Raw genomic sequence first — 16,352 nt, 5'->3', positions numbered from 1 at the left:
GACATCGTAAGAATCGTAACAAATATTAAGGGGGGATGATTCAGCTCATTATTCTGAGTTGATATCAAGTGGAATTTTCCATCGCAAAAGTATGAAGTAGAAATGAAAAAAAAATTAAAAAAGCACAAAAAATATATGAATTTTGCGACGGAAAATTCCACTTTATATTAACTAATAAGTTCATAACCATGGTCTGAATCATTCCCCTCAGTATTCATTACGATGTCACTAACACCCTGTATACATTACATTACAAACATACACCAAACATACATTGACCAAATAACCAAATCAAATCAAATATACTTTATTGCACAGAACTAAATTTCAACAATCAGACATAACACAGGAATACAGTACAATTTGGGCTGGGCTGGGTTTTTTGTTTGTTTAAAAAACCCAGCCCAACTGGTAAAACTGGTAAATAACCCAGTTAAGTTACAAGCCCTTGCTTACCAGTAAGGTCTTTAACGAAGACGCCGATGTCTGGCCGCTCTTTGACCTCGAGGCTCTGGTGCGGGTTGTTGCCCAGCAGGTCGCGCACCTCCTCGTTGTAGATCTCCAGGTACGTCACGCACACCAGGAACCTGGAGTACAAGAACATTCCAAAATAAATGAAAGAAAGAAGAAAGTTCAAACGAGTACGATCACGAGCACTAATATGTATACACTTTGATACCATGTCACATTAACTTTTTTGACAAATCAATCCGTAAGTCTTATTAAATGTCAACTATGGTAGTGCGACAGGGTTCTAAAGAGGGTACATGACTGGTAGGTAACAATTACAAATAAAGCCCTGACTCCTAAACTATTTATTTTATAGTTTACTTTAAAAGAAAATATTCAAACTAAAATGTCTATCACTAAAATGCACAAAGTTCCTAAACTCCTAAACTAGTATAACTGTATTTCAAGAGCCAGTGGTCCCGATTCCTGTAAACACCATCTAATTTTATTTTAAATTATACCTGTCATTTTCTTATACGCTGAAAAAGAAAGGCACGGGCAATCGACAGGCATAAAATTTATGGAACACACGTCAATTTTAAGCAGAAATCTAAAACAACCGTCTAAAAATTTTACATCGGCCAATAACCCGACAGAGTTAAGTAGTTAGTAGGTTATTCATAAAAAATAATTTGTTGACAATCATCCGTCCCTTTCCTATTCGTTTTCGATGTGCAATAAAGTATTATTGATTAATTGATTGAGTATTACTTTTGATCTTGTAAACTTTGGGAGGCGAGCTACTTTGGCCTAATAAAGTGTATAAGTAACGTCATTAAGTGAGGCTTATATAAAATACAGACAGGATAGGACAGGAGTCCTAATATGGCTTTGTAATAGACTACTCTGGGCGCCATCCCACTTGCGTCAGACAAAAGTACTGCGGGGCGGAAGGCAAGAGAGAAACCACTGCTCTATTTTTCCCTAAAAAAGTAGCATGGAAAATGTTGCACCGACAAGAGCGTGGCTCTTAAATTGATGATGATGATATAAAATACCCACAGTATGTAATATTAGTTTTTCTCTCTCTCTCTCTCTCTTTATTTAAGAGCTGCGCTCTTGTCGGTGGAGTAATCGCCTTCAATACTCCATAGATAGGGCGTGTAGAACGGTGGTTGCCCCAATCGCTTTCCGTACCACAGTACACCGACCAATTTCTCAATCGGTGATGTTCTAGCTAGAGCCCTACCAGAATTCATTTCCTCGGCCTCCAACCAGTACTGATACCGCAGTGCTGCCCGGTATCAGGGGTGCGCTTTTGAAGTAGCGGCGCCTACTCGCTACGTCACAAGATCGTCATAGAACCTCAGTAGCATTTTATAGGTTAGCCCGTCCCAGTGGGCTACCCACTACGTTCTGCTAATCCTGTCGCTGTTTGGTCGGGGACTGCTTATTTTTATATTTGCAGCTAACCATCATATCTGATGGCCGTTCCACTATCCGCCACCTGTGTAATATTAGTTTAAATAAAGAATTTCCAGAAACAAAATAAAAGCTGGCGCTTACTTCTCATCGTCATTGGCCTTGGCGATGTGGCTGAAGATGTGCGCGAAAGAGTTGGGTATGATTCCGCGCAGCTCGGGCGCAGTGTTGCTGCCGGCCATGGTGTAAGTCTTCCCGGTGCCGGTCTGGCCGTACGCGAAGATCGTGCCGTTGTAGCCCTTCAGCACCTGCTCCACGATCGGGCTTGCCGTCTGGACGTAGATGTCCATCTGGGGGAGAGAAGGGACTTTTGTATACGTCGTATTTTTGTGGACTTACGATGACCAAATTGGAGAGGCCCTTAGAAAAGGTTCAATACGATCTACTCTGAACCGGCGTGCGTGTATGAAGCGATTGACGAATGTGGAGGAAGCAAGAGAAGTGTGTCAGGATCGAAGCAAATGGAATTCTATAGTCTCTGCTTACCCCGGTGGGAAATAGGCGTGAGTTTATGTATGTATGTATGTTATGTCGTATTTTTGTATCGTGTGGTTTGTGAGGTGGCTTCATCATCATCAGCCCATTAACGTCCCCACTGCTGGGGCACGGGCCTTCCCTATGGATGGATAGGCAGATCGGCCCTTAAACCATCACGCGGGCCCAGTGCGGATTGATGGTTATTAACGACTGCTAATGCAGCCGGGACCAACGGCTTAACGTGCCTTCCGAAGCACGGAGGAGCTCGAGATGAAAACTTTTTTTTTGTGCTCACCCATCCTATGACCGGCCTTTGCGAAAGTTGCTTTACTTCAACAATCGCAGATCGAGCGCGTTAACCGCTGCGCCACCGAGCTCCTCATGAGCTCGTGAGGTGGCCTATCAGTTAGTATACAGCCATTACAGGACAATGTCCTCCGTGGTCCAGTGGTTGAGTGTTGTGTTCACGATCCGAAGGTCCCGGGTTCGAATCCCGGTGGGAAAATCACAAAAAACTTTGGATCGGACATTACAGGCTGATCACACTGTCCGAATGTAAGATGAGCCTTGCTTCGGAAGGCATGTTAAGTACGTAGTTGCTACACAAGCTATGTCAGGGGCCTTTGGCGGCTCAATACATGTTGACGAGGAGCTTGGGCGCAGAGCGAAATTTGCGTAACTCTTCTTTCTGTAACTCATTTGACTAAATGGAAATCCCAATCAAATAATCTACCCAGCATACATAATAAATGCATGGAACGAGCAAACTGACCTAGAAAGTGGCTCAAGAGTACATCGTGACCTAAATGTGGGGGTGACCTCATTCAGGGATGGTGCAGTGTACCCGGCTGCGGACAAATGGGAGCGTAATGGTTCATTAGGCCGTATACAGAAAGAAAGCTGGAAACTTATGAGCGCTTCAGCGCTGGTGACCCGCAGGAGAATATATGAACGCGCGCCGATAAGCACTGAACGGTGCCAAAAAGTTAGTAGAAGTAAAAAAAGGCTATTAGCTGTAAAATACCGACACAAACCCGCGTCACCGCGCCGCCCTGTGGGCAGCGTGGTGGAGTATGCTCCATACCCTCTCCGGTTGATTGAGGGGATGCCTATGTCCAGCATTATATATAAAAAAAATTGAAACAAAATAAAAAAAAGAGAGACCGAGACAGAGCTCATCATTATCATCATCTCCCTAGCATCATCCCGTTTCTCACAGGGTCCGCTTACCTAACATTTTTTACAGAAGCGACTGCCTGTCTGACCTTCCAACCCGCGAAGGGAAAACCAGCCCAATACAGGTTAGGTCAGAGATCAGAGAGAGATAATAATAAAAAAATGTAGACTGCTAAAAAGTACTCATACATCAGCTATAGAAAGTTTTAAACTAGTCAGCTCCCTGACCTAAATAGTGGATTGACCTAGGAAGCAGATGGAATGATGCATTTCAGACACGCCCAGGCGTATTTTAGTTAGGATTGTACATACATACATAAACTCACGCCTATTTCCCACCGAGGTCTTCTTCTTATCGTGTGCGTTATGAGGTGGAATACTAGCCTCATCAACCCTGGTGTCAGCGTTATGATTAAGCCGCCAAATGCCCCTGATATGACTCATGTAACAATTACTCACTTACATCAGTAAATAGTAACCCTTTAACGTGCCTTCCGAAGCACGGATCATCTTACTTTCGGACAATCAGGTGATCAGCCTGTAATATCCTAACCGAACTGGGGATCACAAAGTGAAATTTGTGATATCTCCCCACCAGAATTCGAACCCGGGGCCTCCGGATCGACAGTCCAACGCTCAACCACTGGACCACAGAGGCCGTTTTTCCCACCGGGGTAAACAGAAACTATGAAATTCCATTTGCTTCGATCCTAACACATTTCTCTTGCTTCCTCCACATTCATCAATCGCTTCATACACGCACGCCGGTTCAGAGTAGATCGTATTGAACCTTTTCTAAGGACATCTCCAATTTGGTCAATGTAAGTCCTTTTAGGTCTTCCTCTGCCAGCCCTACCACCAACCTTCGCTTTATATACCGCTTTCGTTTTTGTCTCTTTTGTCGCTTTTTTAGTCATGTCCTAAGATGTATATAATTATGGTGAAAAATAATGAATGGCCCCGATTCCTGCAGACACTTGCTAATTTTATTTTGTTATACCTGTCATTTTCTTATCCTCCGAAAAAGAAGGCGACGGATGATGGACAATCTTGATTTTTGCGACGGAAAATTCCAATTGATATTGTTAGATATATAGAGGGTAGTTTGAATACTTTTGGCCGATGGCTGCGCTCCGCGGCTCGTTAGCAAATTAGTCGAATAAATCATATGAATGCGAGAGGTTGTCTCCATTCTCCATTCCATTCTACCTTCTCCATCCACTCTCCGTATGGACTCCCTCCTATGTGCAGGAATAACAGATATCAACTCAAGAGTCATGGTCAGAATCATCGCCCTCAGTATTTGTTACGTTGTCACTAACACCCTGTATTTTCAAACGTGACTCGAAGCTGAGCGATTCAAAAATATGACCCAGAATAGTGTAAGAAGCGCATGCTATATTTTTATTGCATTTTCCCCGGCTATACAGGTTGTGAGAAGCTGCAGTAGTTTTAGGCGGATGAGACGTTCGTTATGTAAAAATTGACGATTCAAAGTGTAACTATGTTATCTAGTGAACAAAGATGTTTTTGAATTTGAATTGAATATAAATATAAAGCTATAAATATACTAACAGCCTCTGTGGTCTAGTGGTTAGAGAATTAGGCTCACGATCTGGAGGTCCGGGTTCGATTGCCGATGGGGACATTGTCGAAATCACTTTGTGAGGCTGTCCTTTGTTTCGTAAGGACTTTTCAGGTTTGGATCATCTGATTATCCGAAAAAGTAAGACGATTCCGTGCTTCGGAGGGCACGTTAAGCCGTTGGTCCCGGCTATTAGCCGTAAAAACACCTCCACTAACCCGCAGTGGAGCAGCGTGGTGGAGTATGCTCCATACCACCCCTCCGGTTGATTGAGGGGAGGCCTGTGCCCAGTAGTGGGACGTATATAGGCTGTTTATGTATAAATATAAAGAGTATGGACAGCATAATGGCGGCGCCGCCGCCGCCCTGTGACCTATTTGTGGAGGTGACCTACATCGGAGATGGAGTGATGCAGATTCAGTCGACAGGATATTCAGGATTCCGCGTTGGTCTTAGCTATTAAATATTCTAATACCTAAATAAAATACTTTTTTTACATTGTGTTAGAATTGCCAGGATGGAAAGGATGGATAGTATAAGTTGGACTGAAAGAGTTACTATTGAGGAACTGCTAGTAAGAGAAAAAAAACAAATATTCTTCTTCTATCGTGTGGGTTGTGAGGTGGATTATCAACCTCATCAACCCTGGTGTTAGGGTTATTATTGAGCCGCCAAAGGCCCTTGACATGATCGACTAGGTACTTACATCAGTCAGTAGCAACCGGGACCAACGACTTAACGCAACACGAGGCAAATATTGAGAGTTATTGAGGACAGAAGAGGCAAGATGATGTTGCCTAAAATAATGAAAGTTACTTTCTTTCTTTTAACATTTTAATCTTCTTCTATCGTGTGGGTTGTGAGGTGGAGTACCAACCTCATCAACCCTGGTGTCAGGGTTCTCCGTGGTCCAGTGGTTGAGCGTTGGGGTCACGAAACGGAGGTCCTGGGTTCGAATCCCGGTGGGGACATATCACAAATATTACTTTGTGGTCCCTAGTTTGGTTAGGACATTACTGGCTGATCACCTAATTGTCCGATAGTAAGATGATCCGTGCTTCGGAAGGCACGTTAAACCGTCGGTCTCGATTGCTATTGATGTAAATAAGTAGTCGCTACACGAGCCATGTCAAGGGCCTTTGGCGGCTAAATAATAACCCTGACACCAGGGTTGATGAGGTTGGTAATCGACCTCACAACCCACACGCGATAGAAGAACTTAAACTAACATAAGCTCACGACCATATCCCAATTGGGGTAGTCAGAGGTACATCAATTGCAAGTTAGCTTATAGGTTCATCATCATCATCAGCCCATTAACGTCCCCACTGCTGGGGCACGGGCCTTCCCTATGGATGGATAGGGAGATCGGGCCTTAAACCATCACGCGGGCCCAGTGCGGATTGGTGGTTATTAACGACTGCTAATGCAGCCGGGACCAACGGCTTAACGTGCCTTCCGAAGCACGAAGGAGCTCGAGATGAAAACTTTGTGTGGTCACCCATCCTATGACCGGCCTTTGCGAAAGTTGCTTAACTTCAACAATCGCGCGCGTTTACCGCTGCGCCAACGAGCTCCTCGCTTATAGGTTAGTAACATTTTAATTAAAGCTGCAGTCTATTGGGAGGACATAATAAAATACTACACAGAGGCGGCTCTCGACCTAAATACGGAATTGACCTGATTCCGGGGGGCGAATTGGACGGGCCGCATACAGTTTCGTCGGACGGCGTATCGATCCAGTTCTGGAAGTAGGGCGATGCAGAGAAACACAATGAATGGGAGACTTTCCAGGCCACGTTCCCCGAAAGAAATATAGATAGCGCTGTACAGATTTAACGTGATAATTACCTATTTTCTTTACTACCTGCTCGGGTACATCATTAATCAAACAAATAATATAATTGTTGCTTGATATTTGGATCAGCGATTGTTGAAGTTAAGCAACTTTCGCAAAGGCCGGTCATATATGACCACAAAAAAGTTTTCATCTCGAGCTCCTCCGTGCTTCGGAAAGCACGTTAAGCCGTTGGTCCCGGCTGCATTAGCAGTCGTTAATAACCATCAATCCGCACTGGGCCCGCGTGATGGTTTAAGGCCCGATCTCCCTATCCATCCATAGATAGGGAAGGCCCGTGCCCCAGCAGCGGGGACGTTAATGGGCTGTTGATGATGATTTGGATCAGATATTTTACATTCCGAGAAATGCGTTTTGAAGGTATGCGACCTAACGTGCAATGTGCTGGTTATCCTTCGTGGGTTGGAATTACATACAGGCAGTCGCTTCTACATCAGGGGGGTTAAAATGGCCACATCGAAGCAATTCATCTAAGAAAGCAATATTGCAATTTGACATTTGCGCATATATAAAAGTAAGTGCGCAATGCAAACAAATGTCAAATAGCAACATTGCTTTCTTAGATGAATTGCTTCGATGTGGCCATTTTACCCCCCCTGATGTAGAAGCGATGTTACCTGATGTTACCCAACCTAAAGGTTTGACAGGCGAATCCTGTAAACACGGGATAACGCTAGGGCGGCGATTTACTTTTGTTTCGCTATATCTTAGTTGTTTTTTAACATAGCGCTCTCTTACAATACATAATGTACCCACTTTAGGACTCTGTCGCACTAACATATTTGACATTTAGTGAGACTTACAGTTCAATGTGTCAAAAAAGTTAAAGTGACATGGTACCAAAGTGTATACATATTAATGCTCGTGACCGTACTGGTAATGTTTATAGAACCTGCCCGTGATACTTAGCGTTTTTTGTTCGTACCTAAGTGGGAAACTACCCTATTCAATTCAAATTCAAAAATATCTTTATTCAGTAGGTAACATAGTTACACTTTGAATCGTCAATTTTTACATAACGAACGTCTCATCCGCCTAAAACTACTGCAGCTTCTCACAACCTGTATAGCCGGGGAAAAGAAGCTGCAAGAAAAACCTCGGCACAGGGCCCTAGACGTTCTTTAAAAAATAAAAATAAACATAAAATATTGGTATACAATTGAGTAATTTAGCTGCCTTATATCAGTTCTCAGACAGTTAATCCCATGCATTCATATCTTCTAAATAATCACTAACTTTATAATAACCTTTTTTGTAAAGTTTTTGTTTAACTACTGTCTTAAAACAGTTGAAAGGCAATTTCTGAATGTCAATGGGAATCTTATTGTAAAAACGTATACATTGCCCCTTAAAAGATTTAGTGATCTTATGTAATCGAATAGTAATTTTATGTATTCTAAAAGTATACCTAAGATCAATTCCAAGAAGGGTGAAACTCATTTAATAATAAAACAAAAACATCCTCCGGAAACAGCAACTCTTATAAAATACATCTGAATTACATTTTGAACAGGTCTACTTTCAAAAACAGTCCAAACTAAATTGCATTCAAGAATCAAACTTGAGTGAATCCATCTTTTATCCAGGCCAACTCAAAATATAGGTCAACCGCTCGCTATTTTCAGATTAAACATATGTACATTAAGTTATAAAATCCAACATAGCCGTGTTCGAACGCAACATAGATTGTAGTTCCACAGGTTCGAATCTACCACTGAATTTGACTGCGTAACTTAGATACATACATCATACATACATAAACTCACGCCTATTTCCTATTTAGTAAGCAGAGACTATAGAATTCCATTTGCTTCGATCCCGACACTTCATACACGCACGCCGGTTCAGAGTAGATCGTATAAAACCTTTTCTAAGGAGCCTGTCTGAGCTTCCAACTCGCGAAGGAAAAACAGATAAGCGTGTTCACGTGTTAAAATCTTCAGTTTGGGAATTCCATAATTTATTTTTGACCTAGAAAACTACTCAATTATTGATTCAAGGGTTCAAGGTCGATATTATTTATTCAGAGACAACTAGCTAGTGTTTCCTCAGTAACAAAGTCGATAGAAAATGACGCAGTGGTCTTCGGTGGAACCAGAATAGCATATCTTCAGATAGTGAACACCACTGAAGCGCCTTTAGAAAAATAACATTCACGTTGGTCTATCAGAAAGTCTCACTTTGAGGTCACATTTCGAATACAACACAGGTCTAAACCAATGATTGTCGAATGTGTTTTCGAATTCATATTTGGATCATAAATGATTATCACGTGCTCAGCGGTGAAGGAAAACATTATCCCGTTTTTCACAGTCCTGATAACCTGAAGATTTGACAGGTCCGGTTTTTTTTTTATAGAAGCGACTGCCTATCTGCCCAATACAGGTTAGGTCACATACCTATGAAAATGCGTTTCTCGGGAATGTGAGTTTCCTCACGATATATTCCTTTACCGCATAGTGCTATGCGATAATCATTTAAGTATGATACAAACATGAATTCGAAAACAAACCATGTTTTTAGGCCTGTGCTGGATTCGAACCTGCGACCTCAAAGTGAGAGTCAAGCGTTTTATAAACTGGCCTACCAGGGCTCTAGGGCGCGGTTATCTGTTTGCAATAGTAGTAGTAAAAGAGAGTGGGGTTGAACCGGCGACAGCGGTTCTCATGCGCGTTAGAGCCTTTCCAACCGCTTTCTTCTATTTCTTGTGTTTAATTTAAAATAAAATTGGATGGTGTGTACTGGTATCACCATTGCTGACGACTCAAAGTGTAAATAGGTGAAGGTTACTTAATAGTACCTTAATGTTATAACCGCATTACGACAGCTCGTCGACGATAATCTCATTGAAACCGTTAATATTGTTTGAACTGTTTACTTCACACAACCACATTGAGCAAAATGTGGTTTAATTTTAGGCGAAATCATAGAATATGGAATAATACTACGTATAGAACGGCAACTCTCCGCTCTCCACCAGCGGATGAGCTAGGTTTACCTCACCCACCATCGAACATAGTTTAGACTTGAATCGAATGGCATCAGACGTCACACACACAGATGCACGTGTACGATAACGTCAATGTGTAGTGTCTGTGTAAAACGAGGTGTTTTGTATTAAGTGTGTGGCTAAATGCATCATTTTATCCTTATATTCGTACTTAGTAATTGACGGGCTCTGTAGTCCAATGGTTGAGCGTTATGCTCACGATCCAGAGGCCCCGGGTTCGATCCGGTGGGGACATACCACTGAAATCACTTTGTGATACCTAGTTAGGACATTACAGGCTGATCCCCTGATAGTCCGAAGCCGTTGGTCCCGGTTACTACTTACTTATATAAGTATGTAGTCGTTACGTAAGCCACGTCAGAGGCCTTTGGCGACTCAATAATAACCCTGACGCCAGGGCGGATTAGGCTGGTAATCCACCTAACAACCCACACGATAAGAAGAAGTAATGAATACGAAACTTTCTGAGCAGGGAAACCCCAAAGTGGCCATCATAATGAGCCGTTACTTTAGGTACAATTATTTGTACAAAATCGACGGTTTAGCGTATCTTCTCAAAGCCTGTGCCCTTACCAAAACTTACAGGCCTTGTATTACAAGAAGTTTTCTTGTAAAAAAATCATTATTACAAGAATGCGTTTATCACAACTGACTTAACCTGTACTGGGTTCGTTTTCCCTTCGCGGGTTGAAGGTCAGACAGGCAGTCGCTTCTGTAAAAAACCGGACCTGTCAAATCTTGAGGTTAGGTAAGCGGACCCTGTGAAAACGGGATAGCGGTAGGGAGATTATGATAATGTAAAACTAAAAAAATAAACTACGCATATAAATTACATGTTACAAGTGTCAATATTTATTTCACAAGTATATTTTACAATCCCGCTACTTTTTTTTAACGTAATTTACAAGTACTTGTGAGTAACTTGTAGCTTGTGAACGTGTAGACTTGGAAGTTTTGATAAACACGGCACTGGTCTTTGTTAACCCCTTATTGCATGAATTATGAAGATTGTAAATAAAAAAATATTTTTTTGCGAAAATGTGTTTATTTATCTATTATTTGAAAAAAAATACAAGACAATATTTTTTATAGTTATTATTTATAAAAATAAATTGAAGAGCCATATTTGGCTTCGTATGTGTTTAAGCAAAAATCGTATGGGCCATATATGGCTTCGTATGCGTAGCGTTTACATTTTGTGGAAATCTCTAAAACAATTGCGCTTGTCATTGTAGCATAAAAAAACTACGCACTTTTCACAATTTGATATATCTACGTAGCTTTGAGCAGAATTGATATAATTGACGTTGATTTTTTACCCAAATAGAAAAATGATCGACACCGTCAGTGCATATAGAAGTCAATGGCAGATCTTGATACCTGGTTGGTGCTTTTCGAGGTTTATTGGCATGCTATTTGGAGTTTCAGCTGGACTAGATGGAGTTCCGGCTCTTGACGTTATCGGCGTACTAAGAAGGCTGGCTGGGTGTCCCTGTCTTGCGCATATGTTCTGAAACTGCAAGCTTGAAATCAAACAGTGCCATGTAACTGTCGCTGTTTACATAACATGCTTTTTTATTGGGGAACGTGACGTAGTAAGTTCGTACTCCGGTCAGAATCGGAAACAAGCTCATCTTCACTCAAAAAACCATCACCAGGGATAGGATTTACATGCTTTGAAGAACCATAAAACCGTGCACAGTCCATATCTGAAGAAATGATAAAAAGCTTTTTTGCATTTGTATACCTTTGAGTGCATATAAAGCCAGATATGACAAGACAGCAATTTAGCGGGAACGCATACCAAGCCATATATGGATTTTACAAAAAAAGGGTCATAAATCAAATAAATATAAATGAACATACAAAAAAACTTACTGTTGGTATGGTCGAAGATACAATGAGCATATAACTATTTTTACTGAAGATCTGAAACGTCGATAAACTATTATTTTTCATTGATCAAAACTTCACTGCACTTCTTGCATTTCACTTGCTGGGCGCCTTGCATTATAACTTCAAATACTTTTAACATTTATGACTTACCGTAGACAAAAAAATATGTTTTGCTTCACAATAGAACACTAATTATTATAAAGTTTATTTTATTTTATTTCGATGTTTCCTTTATATAGAAAAAAAATCATAAAGTTTAGAGGCCATAAATGGCTTCGCATGCGGTAAGGGGTTAAACATCGTTGATTTTACAAATACCTCCACCAACCCGCAGTGGAGCAGTGTGGTGGAGTATGCTCGATACCCCCTCCGGGTAATTGAGGGGAGGCCTGTGCCCAGCAATGGGACGCATATAGATTGTTTTTTTTTAAGTAATTGTTTTTACCTTATTAAACATTTAATCGACCCGTTAAAAATAGTTTGTTAGTTCAATCGTATTTTCGATCCACCTTGTATCTCCTCAAATTCTGTCCACCCCCATCCAATACTGTGGCGCGATAAAATTTTCATTTGCCGTCACGCCCTTCCGAAGCAGTTGCGACGCAAGGAGGCCACTGGGGCTGCGCAGTGGGCTGCGCAGTAGACCACTATTGATTGAGGGGTCGACTGCAAGTCTGTCCATTACAAGTTATATCATTCTCTTGTGAAATTGGATGGACGCGATATTTAATACAGACAGGGTGTTAGTGACATCGTAACGAATACTGAGCGGGATGATTCAGACCATGATTCCGAGTTAATATCAACTGGAATTTTCAGTCGCAAAATTCATGTTTTTTTTGTGTTTTTTTTTTTTAATTAAATTACATATTTTCAATTCTCTTTTGGGTGAATAAGTTCTAGGAACAAGTTACCTCGTAGCTAGAACTATCCTTTTTCATGTCTGAACCCATTTTTCACGAAAAATGGCACATTTTGATATTCACCCTTTTGCTGTGGAAAATTCCACTTGATATCAACTCCGAATCAGTCTGAATCATCTGTCAAAGTTTTCGTTTTCGTTACGACGTCACTAACCTGCATAACTCGCGCAAGTTTGTTTTATTTTAAATAATAGGATTACGGAAATGGTATATAAAGCGAAGGTTGGTGTAGGGCTGGCAGAGGAAGACATTAGAAGGACGTACATTGACCAAATTGGAGATGTCTTTAGAAAAGGTTCAATACGATCTACTCTGAACCGGCGTGCGTGTATGAAACGATTGATAAATGTGGAAGAAGCAAGAGAAGTGTGTCAGGATCGAAGCAAATGGAATTCTATAGTCGTGAGATGAACTAAGTACCCACACGTTACTGAGCTTTCTGTTAGACCAACGTGATAGTTATTAGATACCGACCCCGCCGGCGTGGTCGACGATTTCCCTCAATCAGGGCTTATCGCTATCGACCCGCTAGGGTCGATTAATTCTTTCAAATATTTTTCCTCTCAGACGACGCCCTGAGCCGAGGTTCGCGCCCAACTGGCCACCCTCAGGCCTGTTGTCTTAAACGTTGTACAGGGTGAGAGCCTTCAGCGCTCCCCATTTGTCCGACCAAGTAGTTAATGCTATCTGCGGCAAATCTACAATAAGTCACGTCAAAAAAGGCCTTTCCAACCTCTTTCTTCTATTCCGTGATGTTTTTATAAAGCACCTAAACCGACAGCAGTGCAGGTCATCTACGTATCACGTAATCAGGGACTTTCCAGGCTACGTTCACCTAATATCAATACAGATGGCTGTATGGGACATACCTAATAGTCTACCATTTATGGTCAGTCACATCTCTAGCGCGAGCAAGCCAACGCGTCTCAATGTTTGGATCATGTAATTAAATTAATATCCTAAGTAATACAGTTCATTCAATTGTTTGTGTGGGGTTTTATTGAAATTACCAGCACTCCCTACAATGGCGTTGTACAGATATAACGTGATAACTACCCATTTTCTCGTTACTCGAGTACATAATTATTCCAAAATACAATGTAATGGCAGAATATACAAAAATAACTGTTACTCGGTATTTGGCCCTTATTATGTATAGAATTACGTTTTTATATTGCAACCTATATTGTTTCTCTTTATTTTGATCAGAATAATAATTGGAGATGTAATTGTGCCTGGGTGTAATAAAAAGGGTCATCATTTATACCCAAAAAAAATCGGATCATAAACGACGAAGTTATCCGCGAACTTAAAAAAAAATATACGGTCGAATTGAGAAACTCCTTTTTTTGAAGTCGGTAAAAAAAACAAAGATAAAAGATGCATATCTCTGTTATCCATGAAAATAGAGGGTTGAACAAATGAAAAACAGTACAGCGCCATCTATTATTGTTTTTCAGGAATGTAGTGTGGAAGCCCCTCGTTACAGACATTTGGTACATTTTCGCGCAGCAACAGACTCCGCCGTGCCGCCAATCGATAGACACGGCAGCATCGCGTCCCGTTTTTGAATTTTGTTATGTCGTTACTTTATAGTCAAAACATCGTAAGCATGTTTTTCCAAAATCACATTTCAAGTCTTCATTCAGTAGGTAACTATGAAAGGAAAGGTTAACCTTTCCTTGAAACATTCTAGATCTAATCGCGGTATGTACGCCTTCCTCTTCCAACCCGAATAAATAATCAAATCAAAATCAAACATTTATTTCAGACATGATTATCCATATTACATTAATAAAATTAATTACACACTTAAAAAAAAAATCAAAATTAAAATAATGTAGAAACATTTACAAATTTAAATATATTTAGTCTCATCCGCCTTAAACTACTGCAGCGTCTCAACCTGTATAGCCGGGGAAAGGAAGCTGCAAGAAAAACCTCGGTACAGGGCCCTACAAATACTATGACGAAGCCTGTGGTGGATGCCTCGTCCTGTTTTGTTTTTTTTTTTTGTAATATTATTACCTAATAATCCTTAACTTGATTTATATAATGCAATAATTTATGCAATATTTGCCGCGTATGCCATTTACTGATGGGCCGGACAAATGGGGATAATGTCGCGGACGGAAAGGTATAATAAATAATAAATAAATAAATTGTTTATTTCAAAATATTGTACAGCTTACTTACTTAACATACACATTTACAATTTTACATGGTTTTACATTGTTTCTAAAATATAATAAACCATCGTATCCTAAGCTAAGTTCTTACTTGAGACTTGTGTTATAGGATACGAAGATCTATAAATATTACGTATTTGACGTGACTTATTGTATATTTGCCGCAGATGGCAACTAACTACTTGGCCGGACAAATGGGGAGCGCTGAAGGCTCTCCCCCGGTACTATGTTTAAGACAACAGGCCTGAGGGTGCTCAGTTGGGCGCGAACCTCAGCTTAGGGCGGCGTCTCAGAGGAAAAATATTTGAAAGAATTAATCGACCCTAGAGGGTCGATAGCGATAAGCGCTGAATGAAGGAAATCGTTAATCACGCCGGCGGGGTCGGTATCGGGGTCCTGAAGTGTTTGGTGTCGCGAGCTGATTGGCCGCCTCTATGGCTAGAGTAATCGGGTCGTCGGGATCGTATATTACGTCCTTTGTTCGACGAGAAAAGCTTGGGATGTAATGAATGGAAATTCAAATGAATGTAAATTAATATCCAGGAATGGTCAACGCGATAACCCGGGGCTTTGCATAATGTGCTTACAGCCCCCGCTACAGGGCCGCTATCTACATACCCGCGATAAATAACAAGGGCTTCGATAAATATAAGTAACAAAAAGAATCCGACGCAAATATCACAGATAAACTATGGCGAGGGTCAATTTTATTTACAATATTTTTAATTCTACGTCATTTCGTAGGGGTATATAAAATGTACGCATAGGCCTATCAAGGGAGGAGACGATTGTTGGGGTCTGCGGTTGGTCGTATTCAAAGATGTAGTTGAAAGTTATAGCAAAATATTTATTTTCTTGCACACGACATACATGTTACTTCTTGATGGCGTTGAAGGAGGAAGAGAGAGCGATTTTAAAGTTGCCACAATAAAAAAATAAAAAAAGATATTGTTGGTGTTGCCAACGATTAACTTAAATAATATTACACAGTCGCCTGTGTTCGCTCGACCATTATAGACGGCGATACGACTCACCACCTATCAGTGGTCTAACAGAAAACTCAGTCTCTTCTTCTATCGTGAGGGTTGTGAGAAGAATTACCAACCTCATCAACCCTGGTGTCAGGGTTATTAATGAGCCGCCAAAGGCCCCTGACATGGCTCATGTAACGACTACTTACAGTAAGTAGTAACCGGGACCAACGTCTTAACGCGCCTTCCGAAGCACGTCATCTTACTTTTTGGACAATCAAGGGATCAGCCTGTAATGTCCTAACCAAACTAGGGATCACAAAGTGATTTTTGTG

The 16,352-nt window shown here is 41.1% G+C and overlaps 1 protein-coding gene across 2 annotated transcripts in view; it reads right to left on the bottom strand.

The window, feature by feature from the left end:
• The window catches only part of LOC126378852 (kinesin-like protein KIF3A), a 38,206-nt gene that overhangs the window by 12,858 nt on the left and 8,996 nt on the right, over nt 1–16,352 (bottom strand). For both annotated transcript variants that reach the window (XM_050027315.1, XM_050027316.1), the window contains exons 3-4: nt 2,017–2,222; nt 457–587 (exon numbers count right to left, since the gene is read on the bottom strand). In XM_050027315.1, coding sequence (XP_049883272.1) covers nt 457–587; nt 2,017–2,222 — 337 coding nt within the window. The remainder of the gene's footprint in view (nt 1–456; nt 588–2,016; nt 2,223–16,352) is intronic.

This window comes from Pectinophora gossypiella, chromosome 27 (genome assembly GCF_024362695.1).
Source record: "Pectinophora gossypiella chromosome 27, ilPecGoss1.1, whole genome shotgun sequence".
NCBI classification, from domain to species: domain Eukaryota; kingdom Metazoa; phylum Arthropoda; class Insecta; order Lepidoptera; family Gelechiidae; genus Pectinophora; species Pectinophora gossypiella.
The sequence above is the reverse complement of the archived record's forward strand: the minus strand, read 5'-3'. Positions and strand labels throughout refer to the sequence as shown.